Source organism: Triplophysa dalaica, chromosome 17 (genome assembly GCF_015846415.1).
Source record: "Triplophysa dalaica isolate WHDGS20190420 chromosome 17, ASM1584641v1, whole genome shotgun sequence".
NCBI classification, from domain to species: domain Eukaryota; kingdom Metazoa; phylum Chordata; class Actinopteri; order Cypriniformes; family Nemacheilidae; genus Triplophysa; species Triplophysa dalaica.
Genome location: NC_079558.1, coordinates 17,310,813 through 17,331,512, shown reverse-complemented (window position 1 = coordinate 17,331,512; position 20,700 = coordinate 17,310,813). Strand labels below are relative to the sequence as shown.

The 20,700-nt window shown below is 40.5% G+C and overlaps 1 protein-coding gene across 1 annotated transcript in view; it reads right to left on the bottom strand.

Moving 5' to 3' along the window:
* erbb2 (erb-b2 receptor tyrosine kinase 2) overlaps positions 1-20,700 on the bottom strand; it is a 30,134-nt gene that overhangs the window by 4,138 nt on the left and 5,296 nt on the right. Inside the window, exons 2-26 of the mRNA XM_056770800.1 lie at positions 13,950-14,101; positions 13,376-13,565; positions 12,889-13,017; positions 12,723-12,791; positions 12,484-12,599; positions 12,238-12,379; positions 11,995-12,123; positions 11,613-11,739; positions 9,439-9,512; positions 9,218-9,308; positions 8,106-8,308; positions 7,866-7,998; positions 7,168-7,258; positions 6,727-6,881; positions 6,593-6,637; positions 6,356-6,494; positions 4,778-4,900; positions 4,204-4,302; positions 2,263-2,448; positions 1,956-2,111; positions 1,654-1,729; positions 1,424-1,570; positions 762-859; positions 490-675; positions 39-396 (exon numbers count right to left, since the gene is read on the bottom strand). Of these exons, the coding sequence (XP_056626778.1) occupies positions 39-396; positions 490-675; positions 762-859; positions 1,424-1,570; positions 1,654-1,729; positions 1,956-2,111; positions 2,263-2,448; positions 4,204-4,302; positions 4,778-4,900; positions 6,356-6,494; positions 6,593-6,637; positions 6,727-6,881; positions 7,168-7,258; positions 7,866-7,998; positions 8,106-8,308; positions 9,218-9,308; positions 9,439-9,512; positions 11,613-11,739; positions 11,995-12,123; positions 12,238-12,379; positions 12,484-12,599; positions 12,723-12,791; positions 12,889-13,017; positions 13,376-13,565; positions 13,950-14,101 (3,414 nt within the window). The remainder of the gene's footprint in view (positions 1-38; positions 397-489; positions 676-761; positions 860-1,423; positions 1,571-1,653; positions 1,730-1,955; positions 2,112-2,262; positions 2,449-4,203; positions 4,303-4,777; positions 4,901-6,355; positions 6,495-6,592; positions 6,638-6,726; positions 6,882-7,167; positions 7,259-7,865; positions 7,999-8,105; positions 8,309-9,217; positions 9,309-9,438; positions 9,513-11,612; positions 11,740-11,994; positions 12,124-12,237; positions 12,380-12,483; positions 12,600-12,722; positions 12,792-12,888; positions 13,018-13,375; positions 13,566-13,949; positions 14,102-20,700) is intronic.

Sequence of the window (20,700 nt, the reverse complement as noted above, 5' to 3'; positions counted from 1 at the left end):
AAATGGGTAATTTCATGTTGAATCCACTTATCACTCACCGGGTTGTGTGTGCGCTCCACGTGGAAGCGTGTGTGAAAGGAAACCATGAGGCCCGTCGGTCTCCATCTCTCCATCCATGCCATTGAGGAAGGTTGGGTCTTTAGAGTAGCGCCCAGGGCTTGACGGAGGACCGTTTTCCTCCACGTCCCCATCCAGAAACACAGAGTCTGATTGGCCACCCGCTGAACGGTGTGATATGCTCCGTACTAAGGAGGGGAATTGCGTTCCTGGCCACATCCCATTGGCAGTTGCCCCCATGGGCAGGGTCGGGTACTGACTCTGCCCCAGCGTGCTGACAGAGGAGTAAAAACCTCTGCTGCTCGGCAAACCGTCCGTCTCTAAGCCCTGATCTGTGCTCTGAATGAGAAAAACACAGCCATGTTAACTGCCTGATGTGGAAACTCACGTTTGCAGGTTGACCCTTTTTGAGAGAGAAAAAGCTTCTCTGACCCGGTGTGAGTGATGTCTGCTCGGTCCGTTCGCCCTGATTTCTCCGTGTGTGTTGAAGAGATCAGTCTGAGGTACCAGATATTCTTCAGCGTCCAGTAACTCCTTCACGTTAGCCCCCTCTTCTTCCATCAACGTGCGGAAGAACGCGCTGTCAACTGGACTCGACAGACTCATCTGCTCATCGTTCTGCAAGAAAAAGACAAACATGTATCGTCTCAATGCATCAAATCAATGAGAGAACACGACCGCAAGATTTTTCTAAATGAACCCACATCTACGACAACGTAACGCGGAGGATCGCGTGCCATAGTGCTGAATTCATTCACAAGCTCCCTGAATCTTGGTCGACTGTCTGGATCGATCATCCAACCTGGTGAAGAGGATCAAACAATTAATAAAATAATGCATGAATAAATACTTCACAGTTACATGTCACAGAGTTCCCACTTTTTCCTGACTTTTACTGACTAAAAAGCTAAATTTCCATGACCTGAAATGAAACCCAGTCTTTGAAGTTGTCGTTTTTTAATCAAAGCTCTTAAAAAGGTACATTTTCCTGCCATTTTGCCTTTGTTAAGAGGTACAGGTGACTGCATTTGACTTAAGTGATTGGCAGGTGAGAAGCGAGAAGGGAATAAAATGGCGCTGAAGATAACCATAATCAAACACATAAATGTGTTAAAAAACACGATAAAAAATACAGTATAGAAAATAACATTTTGATAAATGAAAACAAAAAATTAAAGTGACAAACAAATCCCTGATGTTCCATGACTTAGACCAAAAACAAATCGAATTCATGACTTTCAATGTCTTGAATAGACCTTTTAAAATTCCATGATATTCCAGAAATTCCATGACCCGTGGGAACCCTGAGGTAAGCTCCATGGACACAGTTTTCAACGTTTTTCTCCTCATAGAATCAAGCACTCACATTTGACCATGATCATGTAGACGTCTATGGTGCAGATTTGGGGCTGAGAGAGTCTCTCCCCTCCTTCCAGCAGTTCTGGAATGTCCCGCGCCGGTATGAGGTCATACGGCTTCATGCCAAAGGTCATCAGCTCCCATACGGTCACCCCTGAGACAAAAAGAGCCGCAAGGTTATTTGAAACCAGAGGGTTTAAAGAAGGAGAGAAAGCGTAACCTCATGCGGATACTGACCGTAGCTCCATACGTCACTTTGATGGGTAAACTTCCTGTGTAATATGGACTCCAGCGCCATCCATTTGATGGGCACCTGCTCAGCACACACACATGGATTGATACATATATTATCCACAAACCATCATTTCAAAATACATTTTTAAAAACAGGATTGATTTACTGACCGTTTAACCAAACACAACTGTTAATTACATACAAATCTGAACGATGCTAACAAAACTGGTTCCATGTTTTTAAACATGATTTATGAACAATTTCTCACAGTATTAAAATACTAAAGGAGGCACAATTTCACACACCTTTCCCCCATCAGCGTGGTATTCCGTCTCATCTATGTCTAGCAGTCTGGCCAAACCGAAGTCCGTAATCTTCACATGGTTTGGGTTTTTCACCAGAACATTTCGAGCTGCAAGGTCTCTGTGAACCAGCCTCACCTCTTCAAGGTAACTCATTCCCTACGTACACAAACACATAAAAACGTTCACATGTGAGATTTGAAAGCTAAACGATGACAGAACATTCACTACAGGGTGAGCTTGATCTGAGATATTACTATCGGCATCTACAGTCATCAGCGCGTGATGTGACATGTCGCAGATGTCTTACCTTAGCAATCTGAACACACCAGTTGAGGAGGTACTGAGAGCCGATGTGGTCCATGTTCTCTCTGACATAGTCCAACAAGCATCCGTACGGCATGAGCTGAGTAACCAGCTGAACCGTTGAGGTGAGACAGATACCCAGCAAACGGCACACGTATGGGGAGGCCACGCCTGCCATCACATACGCCTCCTGTGGACACAAAACGCTTACATGTGAGCACACGTCAAAAATACATATCGGAATATTTACGCGTGGAAAAAATGTTTTGCCAGAAAAAATATGTCTATATTTATAACCAGATTAAGAATTATTTTCATGAAGTTTGCTTTCTTGCTGCAAGCCTGAGATGGATAGCAAACCCCCTCCGTAGCTGTCTGTGCAGAATGTATTATTTGGCTTTGATCTGCCATACCCTTGCTAACAGGTCATACTTAAAAAAAAGAAGGCTCGCTTGTAGGGATGTTAATAGATTAATCGTGATTAATTGCATTCAGAATACAAGCTTGTGCAGGATCATTTTGTATTTAAAAACACATACATGTATATGCATACAGTATATTTAAGAAAAAGATACATAAACGTTTATATAGAATTTCAATTATTGGTAGATATTAATTAATACATGTTTTTGTGTTTATAAATGCAAATTAATATGCACTGTATACCGACATGTATGATGTAAACAAAAACTTTTCTTCCGAATGCGATTAATCAAGGTTAATCGTTTGAAGTTGAAACTTTCCTACTGACTGCAATATAATGCCATGCACACATACTCAGTTATTACAGTTTTTCTCGATTGCTAACGCACAATTCATGAAACAATATACCATTTCCTGACAACTATAAACACATTCTCAGAACAATACACCAACTTGTACAAACCCCAAACACAAACAGCCTCATTTTGCAAATGTTTGGCCATGTTCTCATTCAGAGAACACAAACACACAATATAATGAACTGAAGTGTCAAGATGTAAACTCAAACAGAACACATTTAACCATCAGTAAACATTCAGTAGCAAAACTGATGACGCACCAATCAGAATCTCAGGATTATATCAATAGGAGCACATCCTAGAATCACCCACTGAACTTCATACTACTTACTGTAAACATACAGTATCTTTACAGTACACACTTTATATCAGAGAATTGTAACTATTCTGTATACAGTAAACTGTCTGTTACACCCTCAAATTTGTAATTGCAGCCTTTTTTACCTGTTCCGTATTTTTGCAGAAATTGTGCCAAAGGTGCAGCGGATTCTATATTTTTTCACATTGACAACTATGGACCTGTATTGTTTCCTTTATCTTCTCTGTAAGTCGCTTTGGATAAAAGCATCTGCTAAATGGCTGAATGTAAATGTTATTTGTGCAGTTGTGTACTGTATTGTGCTGCATGACCAGTTCATATTGTTATTTTGTTTTTGAACTGTTCTTGTCAAGTAAGATCATCTTTAAAGTAGTGAAACTTTTTTTTCCAAAAGCTCATTATTGCACTTTGCTCTTTGTGCACTCTTTTATGTTGTATATTCTTATAAACACTTAGGTATCAAATTATTATTGAATCCCAATAAGAGGTTTTGATAACAGTGTTTTGAACTGATCTCACCAGTGTCTAAGACTGTGTTGAATGTGGGTGATTTTGAGGGCTTGTGTGTCATGTCTGTGTGAAAAGTTTTTTTTTTTCAGCAAGTTTGAATGGTTTTGAGCAGATAGCTTCATTTTGACCTTAAAATAGGATGTTTGGGGAATTGGGTGAGATGTTATGGATTTGAGTTTATTGTTTTGAGAATACGAGACATCATTTCAAGAAATGTGTTTAAGCATCGAGAAAAACTGGAATAGATCAATAATATCATAGTACGTGTAATAAAATACTTGACTGTTGACGTTTCCCAGTGACATTGTTAAAAAGCTAAATCATGCACACTCACGTCCAGGATTTCTTTGTTGGCTTTGGGCGAGGTGTTCTCACGCAAAACTTTAATGGCCACAGGGATCTTCACATTCTCGCCATCAGGAGCCCAGATACCCTGTTGAAAAAAGAGAGACTCTTCATGAATGGGGTTCAACTCAAAATAATTTATTTGTGGTTTAGTGTTTCAAAAATATTTTCTATTCATTATTTGCTAGGGAATAATAAACAAACTGCAAAACTTAAAAAAGGAAAAAAGAACATCATTCTCTGTTTCGGGCTCCCTGTAGCTCAACTGATAGAGACCAAGGTCATGGGTTCAGTTCCCAGGGAATTCACACACGCTGATATAAAATGCCTGAATGCATTGCCAAATCTAAAGACCCAAATTACATCATTTTCTGCAGCTTAAAGAGTGATCAGTTATGTGACATATTCACCTTAGCTCATTGGCTTTAAAAGTTTACATTTGTGCCCATTAGCAGACGGCAGCATTCAAACTGTTTACATTCGTGATATGAAGCGATAATGGAGCAGCTATCATTCAGTTGAGGTATTAGTACTGTCTCCAGGTATTATGTGCAGCGTATTACCTTAAAGACCGTGCCAAAAGCTCCAGATCCCAACACTCTGAGTTTTTTCAGCTCTGTCTCTTTAAGGATGCGCATTTGAGCCTGATTGGGCAACGCTCCACTCGGGGTCAGTGGCTCCACCAGCTGCAGGGAAAAATTGACAAGCCATTAGAAAACAATAACCCCCATGTGATGTCAAACATCGAACAGAAATTCAAATAATTTTGCCTTCTAAGGAAGCATGTATTGTTTGTAGCAATCCCAGAATGAGCTAAGAGGAAAAATCTATTATGGTATAACAGATGCCAAAAATGATTGGTTAAAATAGTTGTGTTTACAAACTGACCCTATTTTTGTGAATATTATATCATTTTATGTAATTATTAAACTACAAAATGAAGTGTTGAGTGCTAATTCCATGCAATGTGCACATAGTTGCTGCCCATGTAGAAATTTCCCTTTTCGTGATACAAATCCTTTTAAAAGATTTGTAATTAAAATTTAAAACAACAATGCACAAGTATGGCTCATTCCTACTATTGGGAATATGGAATTCTATTTAAGACTGGGATTATAATAATTTCGTAAAACTAAAACAATATCTGGTTTTAGTGCAGGTAGCCTGAATTGTCATGTGTGCTAATTTAGAAATCAAATCAATACAACACTATTCATTGGTGCCCGATATATGCTATTACTCGGCATATGTTATGTTTTGTTATTAATATATTTTTAATTGTTAAAATCATTAAAATAAATTTGTGTGCCTGAGACGAATGTCCTCCCTGTTACGGTTTGTAATTCCTCTGACCATCCTCCCTTGTTGCTCCTCTAGTCACACAATTCTTAGGAAGTTGCATACAACTTGAAGTTATTCATGTACATGTAGAAGATTAGTATCACTCTATTATCTGCTTTTTCTTTAATATTTCAGAATAGTTCACTGATGTGGTAAAGCATAACATGTCCTCTCTGTTATGCTTATTTATATAGGAAAGAATAATCTTTTGTAGTCTTTAGAGATATTGTTAATAAACAATCTATAAGAAAAAGTCGATGTCCCCAAACATGTGGAATCCTGTAGTTCACCATATGAGTAGAGATGGCTCAGTTAAGCATTACATGTCACTCCTGTTATTGTCCATCCTGTTGCAATGTGCCATAAACAAAACTTGGCATTTTTAAAAAATATTTGTTAAGTAATACTTACATTAACTATTGATTCTAAACCATTAAAAAAGAGATGAAAATGTCCTGTAACAGGAGGGACATTTGGCCTGCGTCACATGGTTAAAATGACTACACCATAATATCCTGAGCAGGACCAGTATATTTTTTTAAGGTTAAATAAGCCGCCTTCTACTGAAATTATAAAAATCATTGAAAGTTTTGCTTTTTTTATGAAAAGTTCAACTCTAAATGTCACCGAATAGTAGGAATGAACCATGTCCTGTGGCTCAGTTGTTAGAGCATGATGCATCCAGCGGATTGCACATAGAAACAAAATGTATAGTACAATGAAATGTAAGTCGATTTGGATAAAAGCGTCTGCCAAATGCATAAATGTAGATGTAAATTCGACCTAATGAAACACCTCACCTCGTGCTCCTGCAGAATTCTCCTCATGGTCTCTTTCCGTTTCTGCTGCTTCTGTCGACGCAGGTAAAACACCAGCAGTGCCAACAGAATGAGAAAGAGAAACACTCCGCCGAGGGTGATCGCGATTGTTGTTCCAGGCCTGTACAAAAAATACAGCAAAAAGGTTATAAAGTCTGCATCTACATCCAGATAGGACTGCTCACTAGAGTTTGTGGAAGAAACACGTCAGAAACTTACCCGGGTTTCTGTTGGATAGGGCATCCCTGTTCATCCAGTGGACAACTGGCGGTAAACAGGAAACAGAAACGAAATCATCAGCTGTTCAAAAGACACAAACTAGGAATCTTCCACTAGCTCAGGCAGCTACTCACGAGACAGTGCAGTTGGTTTCGCAGGGAAGACAGTGTCCCGTGTTATTGAAGTATTTCCACACGGTGTGCTGGTCCTCCTTCACTCCGCTGGGACAACGCTCAACACACACATCTCCATCCTGAAAGTGCAAACACTCCCTACACTGATCCGCACCCTGGAAAAACACACATACACAGTAATGTAAAACGAGTCAAGAAGTGCTCATGGAGAAAACTGTTCATGTCCAAGCCGCTATGAAAGTGGCATTACTATAGATGACAGTTAGTCATGCATTGATATCAATCTTATTGCCATTCACAAACAATTTAAATACATCACACGTCGATTTTTTGTGACAGCACACGTCAAAGCTGAAGATTTGCGAAGTATGGGATGCCAAAATTTGTATTCCATTCAAGCGTGTATGGATTGTATTATATGGTTTTGCTAGAATATCTTACTGGGCCTCTACAGGAGGCAGAGCCATTGACCGTTCGACACTCTGGGTGACAAGAGACACAGTTAGTACCGTCCACAAACTCCCGCACTGACCTGTGGGAAAAGACACACAAACAGTGAGATTTCCCCAACTATGATCTATAATCCCTGTTGAAAAAAACAGCATATACTGGTAAAGTAGGTTTTGAAGCATGGTAGCTGGTGTGCGCTGGTTTAAAGCCAGTCGTGGCCTAATGGTTATCGGACTTGTAACTTAAAGGTTTGGGGGAATGAATGATAAGTGCTCTCCTCCACTTTAAATACCACGGCTGAGGTGAGACCCTTAACAAGGCACAGACAACTGCTCCCTGTGTGCCGCAGCAATGGACGCTCACTGCTCTGGGTGTGTGTTACTCACTGCTGTGTGTGTGCTCTTGGTTGGGTTAAATGCAGAGCACAAATTCCAAGTATGAAACACCAACCTGGCCTCACATCACTTAAACTGGTTTAAGCTTAAACCAGCTCAGGACCAGCTTAATCCAGCAGACACCAACTACAACGCTTCAAACCCCACATGACCAGTTTAAACCAGCAACCATGTTTCAAAACCTACCTAACCAGCATATGCAATTTTTTTCAAAAGGGATAGCAAAATAAGACCTACATGTCTTTCTGAAAGCACAAAATCAATAAAAGATCGTCATATTCATGCTGTACTCACCCCTGTAGGACATTACACTCCTCCACACACTCTGTTCCACGCTTGTAGTTCACACACGACACGCACTGACTCGGTCCCGGGCCCCAACAGCTAGCGTGTGCACACAGGGGGTCGCACACTTTCCCCTCGGATACTAGACAGAGAAAAAATAATTACTTGTTTTATTTGTCCCTAACAACATGGCCGACAACAACACAATGCATGCCAAAACAAACACACAAAGATAAACTAGTGTTTTACCGCAGGTTTGTGGGTCTTGGTTGTTGTTGCTGATGAGGTTGGGTCCCTGTGTTGGGTGGAGCAGAGAGGTCCAGGGCAGGGAGGAAGCGTAACATAGTTTGGTGTTATTATGAATGAGAACTAAACCTCCGCTGACACTGCGCAAGGAACGCATCCCGAGAGACTCGATCGGCAAAGACTGAATGCCCAGAGAGAGAACGCCCCTGAAAAGAGAGAGAGAAAATGAAATGTAATGTGTTTGTTTGCTATGGCATTGCAAAACAAATTCTGGCTAATTGATCCGGTTTTGTTAGGGTGTTCGAGGTTGTTGCTAGGGTGCTCTGTTTGGTTGCTAAGGTGTAGTTGAAAAGGTAGGATTGCTCATGCAAAATAGTCCACAATCTAACATGTGATATTCTAGTCTCTAGATTCGGCCTAGCTTACTGGTTTATTAAAAAGTCAAATGGATTTGTGGACGTTTGCCAAAAAAACGAAAATAAAAGGTTCCATTTATATCATATCTATTGAACGAATGGTGCAGGATGTTTAACACAAACTAATCTATCAAAACTCACCTGTTCTATTTTTTCTAGTTTAACAATTAAACTGTGAAAATGATCTAACCTTTCATATATTAGTTACTTTATATAACTACGTGCAAATCATTTTCACAGGGAGATTAGTTAGCACTGACTTAAAAGGTTAAAGGGGGGGTGTCCGATTTCTGAATTACGCTTGTTTAGACAAAGTCGAGCCGAGTACCAAAACAACCTTGTAGCCAATCAGCAGTAAGGTGCACAGTGCACAGGACGGACATTAGTCCATCCGAGCGCTGACGTCTGTTTTGGTGATTGAACAACGGCGAAGAGAAATCGGACACCCCGCCTTTAAAAGCAAGGGAGAAATGTTTGTATCACGCAGCAGGTGTAGGAGATAATCATTAACCTTTATAACTAACAGAAAACCACAGATCTGATAAGCAGCCAGACCTGCCGTCAGACGGTAAATAGACTTTCAAACAAAATGTGTGTCAAGAATGGATGAGGAAATAGGAAATGAGGACAGCAAAACAAAAACGGGTCGAGCATTACAGAAATGTTGATATTGAGCCATAGAGACACAATTACACTTACTTGTAAAGCATTCTTCCTCTGATCACCTTCAAGTTCTCAAAAACACTCAGATCAGGCAAATCCTCTGGCCATGCCTCAATGTACAGATAACCTGAAATTCAAATAAAATGTTCATTCAACGACAAAATGTAATTTATATATTCTAATGCATTAACCCCCTGACTAGTAGTTTTGTGTTTTCTCTGTGATGTTTGTTCATCTGATGATAACTGTGATCTAACCTGTAATCTCTTCTATCGTCTTCAATATTTCGAGATCACTCCGCTGTAGTCCAGACACGTTTTTAGCTGCATCCCTGTATTAAAAAGACAACAGATGTCTAAAAATACCACCATCAAAAATGGATGACTTAAGAGTTTAGTAAAAGTATAGTTTGTGCAATTATGGGATGAAAATTCTGCCATCATTTAGGCGTCATCATGTCGTTCCAAATTTTTAGGACTTTCTTTAACACAAGATGATTTTGGGGGAGTATCCTTGCCCGCTTTTCTGTATAATAACTGTAAATAAGAAGTGGGTCGGTCAAACACTTGAGTGACAAAAAGCAAATCGTCGCTGTCCATCTGAAACCTCGGATGTCCAAATTCTGGGTTTTCAGGAAAAGGAAACACACTGAACTGGTTAAATGATTAAATACTGTGAATGTCAACATTGACAAGCACTTCTTAATACTTTTTATTGGCTAGATATCAAAACCCAGTGACAAATACAAAGGGTTACTAATAATAGTGGTTTATGGCAAAAAATTTAATCACGAACTATGGAAGAACACCAGCGAAATTTAAAAGTTTATGCTGTGTGTACCCACGTGATTATCCCGCTTATTACATGGCTACTTCCCATATGAGAATTTTTTTTACTTTCAGTTTTAAGGTGAAAAACGACGCTAACAGGCAATTTGGTTTAATAATTTGTAAATACAATGTCATATATGTTATTAAAAGGCCTATTTATATTGAATTTGTCAAACAAAACCCGCCAAAATGATTTGATGTATCAAGGTTACCGTGTGTTATTAGATTTGAGAGGATGTTATGTGGAAATAACGAACCTGCAAAACACAGCTCTTTAAGAGGTTTTTTGCATTGTGTTATTGTACCATAAAATCGTGCCGAAAGTTTCAGAACTTAAAACCTCCTCCCTAGTACGAAAACCAGCTTTAAGTGAAACAAAGTTGCCAAAATGTGTCATCACACTGCAACAAAAGACCGCCTTTACAGAAGACCAACACCTTCTCTTACAGTACATAATTGCCTCTTTAGCCATAACCACCAGATAAGTGCATTTATGAAAGCCGGTTAGAGCAGGGCTAGTCATCTTTAACCGGTCTCGCTTAAGCATTTCAAATGTCACCCTGGACAACAAAACCAGTCTTATGGGTCAATTTTTTCAAATGGAGATGTCTGTATCCATCTGAATGGTGAATAAATAAGGTTTCTATTGATGTATGTTGTTGTGAGAATAGGACAATATGTGGCTGAGATACAACCGTTAAAAACTCTGGAATCTTAGAGTGCAAAAAAATCTAAATATTGATCAATTTGCCTTGTTGTTAATCAGGGGCACTGTGGCAGACCCTCCACTCACACAAATAAAGAGTTTATATATTTAAGGTAGGAAATTTACAAAATACCTTCATGTAACATGATCTTTACTTAATGTATTTTTGTATCATTCGATTCTAAAGTAATTCTCGTGGCTCATAACGATTGTCGTATTAAAAAGCGATTGGATCGGTGTGTCCAAGAAACGTAATGTTATTTACAACGTTATAATCTGCAATCCACAGGCAGTCGGTTTGCGCATGCAATAGGTCGCGTTCCAAAGCACGTCTTGTGTCCTTGAAAGTAACCGCAGGAAAAGCTACTCAATGGGGGAAGAGATCGTTTTTTGTGTTTAGCAGACATTTATACAGGTTTAGAACAATCTGAGGGTGAGTAAATGATGAGAATATTTTTCTTTTTGGGTGAATTATAGATACAATAAAAAAGACAATATCGCTTTATATTAAATATAATGAAAAGGCACAAATACTGGATGCAATATTTGTGTGCATGACCTATAAGTCACAGCAACAAAAAAAGAATAAAAGGAACAAAATGCAATAAATAACAGAAATACAAAATAACAGAAGAAATAACAATATGGTTAAAAACTGGCACGAATCCTATTTATACTTTTAGAATCAGACCATCAAAGAAAAGTACTTGAAGACACCGGCCTTAGAGGATTACAAGATGCTTTAAAGTGTCTCGCCTTGCTTATGTTCCTAACATTCAATTCACAAGACACAAGATGGACATTGAGCACTTTTTTTTAAACATGACGCTGAATAAATGATGACCCAATTTTTTATTTTTGGGTGGAGCTATTACTTATTACTTGGCATGCTTACCCTTTAAAGGAATCTGAAAGAAAAGCCAAACTGCCGTAGATTTTTTTACAGTTTTTGAAGAAGTCAATGTTGCTGACGTTCACCACCGATGCGCCCAGCAGGTTTCCCATGCCTATCCCATAACACACTGCACACACACATCATTTATACATTTATAATTTAGTCTTAATACTTGGCTTTGTAAAGTCGAAAAACGTACTGTACGCAAGCATGTAGATGCATATGTTGGCCAACACTCCCATTGTACAAACTTAAGGCTGAACAACTTCATTACACCAGGAGTAAGAGAGTTATCTCATTCTCAATGTCACATTCCTGACTTTTTCAGAACAAAACGAACATAGTTGAAAAGAATTTCAGTCACATATACGTGCACACAGACCTTCAGGACACTCTCCTTCACACTTTTCACATTTCTGTGTTTCTTGACCATCTGGTTGGACGGAGATATACTCCTGATTAGCTTTTGGACAGACCATGGTACACGCCACCACCATGGCCAAATAGTTATCTAAAAGAAGATAACATGTATAATGTATAAACATCAATCTATTATATTAGATCCAACTGCTAATACTGTTAACTAGTAGAATGAATATGGTAGTTTTAAATAGTTAAGACGTACGTGGACACTGTTTCACACATGTGGCTCCAAAGCTGAACTTTTTGTCCTTGTTTGGTTTGGACTGGAAGGTAGTTTGGTCATAGATGGTGGGTGGGGGGCAGTTGTCTCTACATGTCCCACTGTCATTAAAGTGACGACAGGCCTGCAGATTGAAAAACAGAATGCCTTTAAAGGGGAAGCAGATGGCCAAAGCATGTATGTCAATGATAGAAACGTGACGTTTCTGATGTGTAGTTGTGTCTTTACCAGACAGTCAGTGTCTTTCGGCCCTGTGCACCCAGCAGCACACTGGACATGACAACAGTCATTGGGTTTCGTACCCTTACAACGCAAACACCCGGATGAACATTGCACAGAGGTAACTGGAGACAGAAGCATCATTTATCTTTTATTGGTTAAAAGTGTTTGGCATCATATTGAACAGCAATGAAAAGCGGTAAGGCCCTGAAATATTTTGACTCAAAAAACGTGTCAGTCATACTCACAATTTTGGCAGTCCAGATCCGCTTGCCCCCAGCATCCAACAGACTCACAACCTGCGGAACAATGAGGACCTAAACAAGGAAAATATAATAAGACCAATAACAAAACTATGATGTAGTACAGATTTTCGTGATGAATAAATGTAAGGTCTGCTCTAAATTAACTCACAGCTCTTTGGGATATCTTGCAGATGCAACGTTTTGCTCTGGACTTCATTAACGATGTCTCCCCAGTTAATCTTCTGAGGGAAGCAAAGTTGAGGGTTTTCCCAAATATAAACCCCGCCAAGCAGAATTTCTGTGAAAAACATCAAATGATATAGATCTATTGAATAATCAATTCTGATTGGCCGGTGACGACATTCCAGAGTACCTCATTTCCCGATAACCACCGCTAAAACTGACATCACAGGGTTGCGGGTCATCTTGACCTTAATAATGATTTCCTTTCAAATAAGTCAATATAAATATGCCTACTTAATAAAATACATGAGATTTTAGTTACTAATGTTTAAACCAAGATGCATACTTCAAATATCTTCCTTTGTGTTCTGCAGAAGAATAGAAAATCATACAGGTTTGGAACATCAAATGGGTGAATGCAAACATTTTTATTTGTGACTGTGAACTACCCCTTTAATTACCGCAGTCCGTACCTGTGAGATTCTTGAGATGGAGTTCTATCAGACCGGACCCAACCTGACCGCGGTGAAAGTTGTCATGCACTGCAAGAGCGTAGCTGGAGTTATAAAGCTGACTGCCTCGAATGATCCGTAGACTGTCCAGAGGAATCGACGGCACTGAGACATGAGCTATCAGCACATAGCCCTGAACTTCCACTATACCCTACAGACCGAAAAAACAAAAGACACGTCTAATTTCTTTTGCATATAATTTTTTAAACTTGTGAAAAGTGATCTGATTTGTATATTCAGATTGGTATATCGATTCTCCTATTGATCACTGTTCGATAACCATTCCCAACATAAGTGGATGGTTTGTCAGCATTCAATTCTGACACCAGTCGGAGGATAACAACATTTATTATTGTATTGCTGTTTTATTTTGGTGAATTTAAATGATGTCATTAAAATTATTCTCAAACCTGTCCCCTTTAAAGAAAGTGTGATTTGCCATTTGTGCACGACGGAAATGTCTATACCTCCACTTTAATATGCAGTACTATGTTAATACATTCTGAACATAAGGACTCAAGCGAGTGGCTCATACCTGCAGGAAGGAGAGGTCTGGCTTGCCCTGCAGGTGTGTGATCTCCAGGTTACCGTGAACCACCTGGCAGTCAGTGTACAGCAGTCTGAGCATTTCGTAGTGATTCTCAAGACTGGAGGGTAACGCCAACTTCATATCTGTCCCGAGACATACTGAGAAACATAAACACACACATATAAGCATCAACAGGGGTGTAAACAAATTCAGAGGTAACCAAATCTATAACCTATTAGGAACCTGCAATTGAGCTTTAATCTCGAAAAAAAGGTATACGACTATATATAAAAACATATAAGAGCCATAATGTAACCATAAGGAGAAAGGCTTTTGATTTAATGAGGTTTGCTTGAACTGAGGGCTAGTTCACCCCCCCAAAAAAATTCCGTCATCATTTATTCACCGTCATGTCTCCTGTGGAACACAAAGGAAGATAGTTTGAGAAATGTGTCAGTGTTTTTGTGTCCATACAATGGAAGTCAATGTGCCTTATTCATGTAACACAATTTTTTGTGTAAATCGTTCGTAAAGTCGTTTTGACGCAATTTTTTCGGATTCATGAACGTGTTCGTATTTTCAAAATGTTAGTTGGTACGAAGGAAATGTACACATGCTCCAAACCACGTGTAAATAGTGTGTAAAACCGCACGTGACGTTCTGTATACTTTAAGGCAAACCGCTGACACACTATGTATCATAATGATGCTTCACGAGTTATTTTGCCTGTCTTTCATCATTTTTTACTTTTTTTAACTTTGAGGAAAACGCAGAGCTTGTCACTGTCCTTTTTAACACAGCCATCCAATCACAAATCAGAGCAACAAACACATCTCCGGAATAACGCAGTGCCTCCGAAACGTTCTCAAGCATCACCAGCTGGTCTTTTTCAGAAGAGCATCAGGTATTATAATTTTAGCTGGCTAAAAACGCTAAGGTGACACAATTTAATAATAAAAAAATTAATCATATAGCTTATTTGAATCTTAAGCATTTATTCAATAAAATGTTTTCAAACCAGATAATAAAGTCCAGAGGATTCCAGCATTTCTAGATGTATATAATTCATAGGGCGGGGATTATGCTAATTGTGAATGAGCTTGCATGCGCGCCCCGTTTACGAGTGATTGGAATTCATTAACATACACACATTTAACTATGAAATTGACTTTTACGAAGTATTTGTGAATACAGACAAACGTTTTCGGGAAGATCTGTTTCACACGCAAATTAATCAGATTTTACTCATATATTTGCAAATGTTTCATGAATGAGGCCAATGAGAGCAAGTGTTGTTCTCCAAAGTATCTCATTTTGAGTTCCGCAGAAGAAAGTCAAACAGGTTGGGAATGACCTGAGGGTGAGTAAATAGTGAAAGAATGTCATGTTTTTGGCTCTGCACTTGACAATTTCTGTGGAATGGATTGCGATAAGAAAAAAAACGCATTCTGTGGAAATCTGTGGAGTTTTAGGTGAAGCCTCATACTAACCGTTGGCCTGCTTATGCTTTAACAAAGGAATATTTAATAGCCTAAATAAGATTAACCTTGTCTGAATACTTCTCAAACGCAAGAGAAAATAGCTGATAATGCAGTCAAACAAATAAAAACGTTTCTTTACAACCCCTTCTCTGCTGTCTGTGTTTTATCACACACCCAGGACACTGTAAATAGACACGTTTGACACTCACTTTCAAGGGTCATGTCACAGCAGAGAACAGAGAGAGAGCTGTTCTGAGACCAGTGTGTGTGTTGATATGTAGTGCAAGGCTCTTCGCATTATACATGCTACCTCTAGGACATATAATAAAGGGACACAGAGTTAGCTTTCACTGTTATGCTGAAGATACTCAACTTTATATTTCCTCAAAGCCTCATGAAACACAGCAGTTCAATCGAATAGTGGAATGCATAGTTGATAAAAAAAATTGGACAAGTAACACATTTTTTTACTGAACTCGGAGAAAACAGAAGTGTTACTTATTGGACCGAAAACAACCAAGAATATTGCTTATCTATTGACGGATGTTCCATTTGAGAGCCATGTCGCCAACACTTGCAGAATTGCATTTTTCCACTTTAAGATATATCGGATGCAGAGAAGTTAATTCATGCATTCATGACACTAGATTACTGTAACGCACTATTGGGTGGTTTATTTCTTTCATTTTTCGATTCATTAAATAGCTTTTGTCTTTAAATTGGTTAGAAGTTTACCTCAGTTGGTCTGTTTAGTCGCTCCATGCGTGAATAGTAACTTCCGGGAACTATTGAGAGCCTCCATGAACCGCCATTTCTGTGAAAAACTGTTCCATTGGAGTCAACGAGTTGACAAGACACGCTCTACCAATGGCACTGGTACCATAGATTTTCATAGATACCAAACTTGAGTGGGTATATCCCAAAGAGTGAACAGCAGCGAGTTAAATTTGTAGGTGTGTTACCGGCCATTTTTGTTTGCGATTTTGCTACACCCACTAATATAATTACAGTAGGAAATGTACAAAATATCTCCCTGAAACATGATCTCTACTTAACATCCTCATGATTTATGGCATAAAAGAAAAATCTATCATTTTGACCTGAATTTGACAAATATTGTTGGCTATTGCTACAAACATACATATTATGACTGGTTTAGAAGCCCAGCGTCACATTTTTATTAACTGATCGAACAAAAAGACTTGAATCAAATGTTCGACAACAATTAAGAATTCCTACACAATAAAAATTCAATGATGTTCTGAAAAGATTTTGTTTATGTGTTATGTTATGAGAACATAGATGCAACCAAATGGCTATTTCTGGCAGTATTAGAGTTTAAAACATATAACAAAAGAAATGCAGTGCTAAGTTTCAGTGTCAGATCCTGATACTGGTGAAATAGTCAGTAGACACAAACATACAGAGACAGAGAGATCGGGCAGACTCACATTCTGGATTTAACAGCATGAACAAACTACTGTCTGTAGTTATTTATACATTATTGAAGTGCACCTCAAACTACAGTACAGCTGAGCTTGACAGTTTTATTGGCATCTAATGTCTCTGTCTTAGGCTTATGGCAAGCTTGTGCTTTGTGTGTGTAGATTCTATTGTAATAGTGTGTAGACACATTTACTATTTGACTGGTCTGTCTTATTCAAGAAAAAAAAACATGTCAATTGTGGGCTTTCTTTATCGATTACTGTAAGGAAAACATTTATTCTTTTGTTGTTTGGACATAAACTGGGTAAACCTTCTGCACAACATGTCCTTGTGCAGGAAAGAGTGAAAATCATTTAGATGTCGATGAAATGATGACCGAATTTAAATGTTAGCTAACCCTTTAAAGTGTAAATTGTACAAACTGATTGGACTGAATAATAAGTCACTGTGTTTCTCCAGTTCACGCTTCCTTTCCAAGTTCCCTTCCTCCTCTTTTCATCCTCATAACATTCCCTCGTTTGTGAGTGTGTGTGTGTGTGTGTTTAGTGAGAGCCGACTGGTGGCCTTGAATAGAAAACAACTCGATTCTGGCTCTTGAGAAGAACTCTATTTCTCTCCGAGGCGTCACGGACACAAAGCATGATTTGTTGATTCTTTTTTTATAAAGATAAATTAATTGTATTGGATCTTATCAGTCCTGAACTGCAATGGTCCCTCTGTGGTCCCCTTCTTTTCTCAACCTGTGTCTCCATTATCAGTTTTTTGCCAGTTTCACCTAACAGTTTCTCTGTATTTAGTTTTTCTTTACATATTTATAGGTGAAGTTTCAGCAGATACTTTAGTTTGTTAAACTAAATATTTCTTTATATTTATAATTTATTGTTTATGTTCTTGAAATTGTATAATATACTCTATATTGGGTTTATAAGCAATCAGACATCCTGCTGTCTAGATATCAGTAGTTGCATTGATCTCTTGAAAAATCTTATTGTAAAGAAAATTTGACAAACCCTCAAAAAATAGGTTGCACAGACTGAATAATAATCAGTGCTCTTTACCTGTGCTGTGATGCAACATGCCACACCTCTCTTGGCCAGACAGGAAGTACTCACTAATGTGCACAGTCAGCTGCCAACTTCTGTTAACCGCTGCTGTCACGGAGACTGAGTGTTCAGACAACAACAACACAAACAAGAGAGTACAACCTGAACTTTCACAGCCATCAGAGATCATTTGCTGCCTGACCGACCCTGACCTGAGTTATATTATGAAGTACAGGACAATTTTAACAGCAAAATACTGTCAACATTCAAAACGTCACAGTGAGATCACATCAACGATAATGTTTTTTTCTGTTGGCTCAGTCGTTGCAATAGTTCAGATTTATAATTTTTGATGTTTTAATCGGAGAAAAGATATACTCCTTATTTTAACAGACAAAACGGTTATAATTTGACGGATAAAACTTTGATTACAAAAATAATAAAAAATAATGAACTATAAAAAAACATTTTTATCCGAGAAAATATATACTATATATTTTAACAAATAAAAACGTCTCGGTTACGTCTGTAACCTTCGTTCTCTGTTGTGTTGAGAGACAGACTGGGGTTTGATTCTGAGAACCTATCATCTCCAAGATAAAACTAAAACGGCAATGGGGATTAGCCAATGGCCCGCCCATGCCAGTCTCCGCCCCGTACATACGGGTATAAAAGAAAGATGGCGGCGGTCATAACCCCATTCATCACCCTTTGTGCTGAGGAACCTGAGAGGTGCTCCTTGCAGCGGATCGGCAAAGCGTTGGCCGTAGGGGGCCAGCCCAGGTGGGTGTGCCACCGGAGGGGAGGTCACAGATTCGCCAACAGGGGAAGCAGGAGTGAAGAAATCAACATACGGGACTACCCATCGGGGGAGTCACTACGTATGGGGCAAAAGTCCTAGTATAGGGGTCCACCTAAGTAGGGGCGACACTGCCAGTATTGGACATGGTTCTAGCAGACCGCTCTGCCCGGTCCGTTACCAGATTGCCTATACTTTACCCAATGGGGGGAAGTAGGGAGACTACATAGCACACTATACTTACCTGAAGAGGGAAGAAGGCGCTTTCGCAGGCGTACGGCCAGGCCAGATGCTTGTCCTTCATATTAGGGTGTAGGACACTGGTTCCTTTCGGAGGTTGTAAAGCCTCACGAAGGTACTCAGTGTAGCCCAACCTGTAGCTACACATGTCTGCCAGAGGGGCGCCTTGAGCCAGTGTCCATTAAGAAACACTGCTCCGGTGGAGTGGGCTCTCACTGCGAGTGGGCACGGTTGATCCTGGGATTGGTACGCCGTGGCGCCCACAATCCAATGCGCAAGCCTCTGTCTGAGAGAGCCCTCCCCTGGTGCTGTCTTCTGAACAGACAAGAGCTGCTCAGAGCTTAAAGGCTCTTTGTGCGGTCCAAGTAGAGGCACAGTGCGCTGGCAAAATACATAGGAGGTTGGGCCTTTCTCCCCCGTGTGGTGCGCCTGCAAGTTCACCACCTGAACCCAGAAGGGAGTGTGGGAACCTTGGGCACGTAACTGGGCCGGTGTCTCAGAGAGACTTGCCGTCCAATTTCCAGGCACCCATGGGACACGAAGAATGCTGGAGGTCCCTACCCTCTTGTAGAGGCAAGCGCCATCAAGAGCAGCCTTCATTATAATAAGGACGAGAGGCGTCTCCGAGGGGCTCACAGGCCCCAAGGCCATGTAGGACCCTTTACGGTCCTAAGAAGGTACGGAGGGCACCCGGAGCTGTGCTCCTGAGGAACATGGGGACCAGGTTATGTTAACCAAGAAACTTACCCTTCAGGCGATCGTGATGAGCGGCAATAGCGGCTGCATACACTCTCAACGTGGATGGGGAGAGATTACTCTCTGGTCTCTGAAAGGTCAACACTGACCGGATCAAGCAACTCCTAGGGTTCTCGCCGTGGGGAGAACACTAGCGCGGGGAGAGGCGCCACTTATAAGGGTGCACACGCCTAGTGGTGGGGCTCCGGCAGGACGGTCTGACCGTCACTGCAAGCCACTCAAGGCCTCCTCGTCCCATCCGGGGGTCAGGCATGGAGATTCCAGAGGCCTTGCCTGGGGTGCCAACCGTGCCCTTCCCCTGCGAGAAGGCTTCAACAGGCGAATCGGCCAGAGGGGTAGTACCAAGTACCAAGGGGACTGCCAAAAACTCTAGGCAGTTGGGAACCCGTCACTGCCCGATACTGACTGCCCATTGTACACTACAGTGGCTGACGAAAAATGGCTGACGAAAAATGCTCACATCCTCACATCACCCTCGCCCCTCCCCGCAACGGACGGCAGGGCCGTAGCCACTGCCGTCACGGAACAGGAAGCAGCGAGTTGGCGGCTGAGTCCCGTGGGAACACAGCCGCATGTGACGCAACATCTGAATCATAATCTGCCCGCAGTGCGGACAGAACTGATCCACAACGGCCGCCCCAGCATGCCGGAAGCCCAACACCCGGGGTAGCTGTTGTGTCCGCCCCCCTCCTGGATGAGAGTGGAAACTGTGTGAATTATTGGTCCTTAAAAGGACCTGCTCTTTTAGATCTGCAGCTCGCTGCCGAGGGGCCCAGAGGAATTCTGGGCTCCGGAGGAGAAATCCGCTGCCAACCGGAAAGAGGGTGATCCGCCGTCTGAAGGGAGAAGTACGCTGCTCTGCATCATAAGTCCAGCAGGAATTCGAAGAGATAAACTCGACATCATATGCCGATAAGGTTCCGAAGCACAAAGGATGATGAATGACCGCCGCCATCTTCCTTTTATAACCGTATGTACGGGGCGGAGACTGG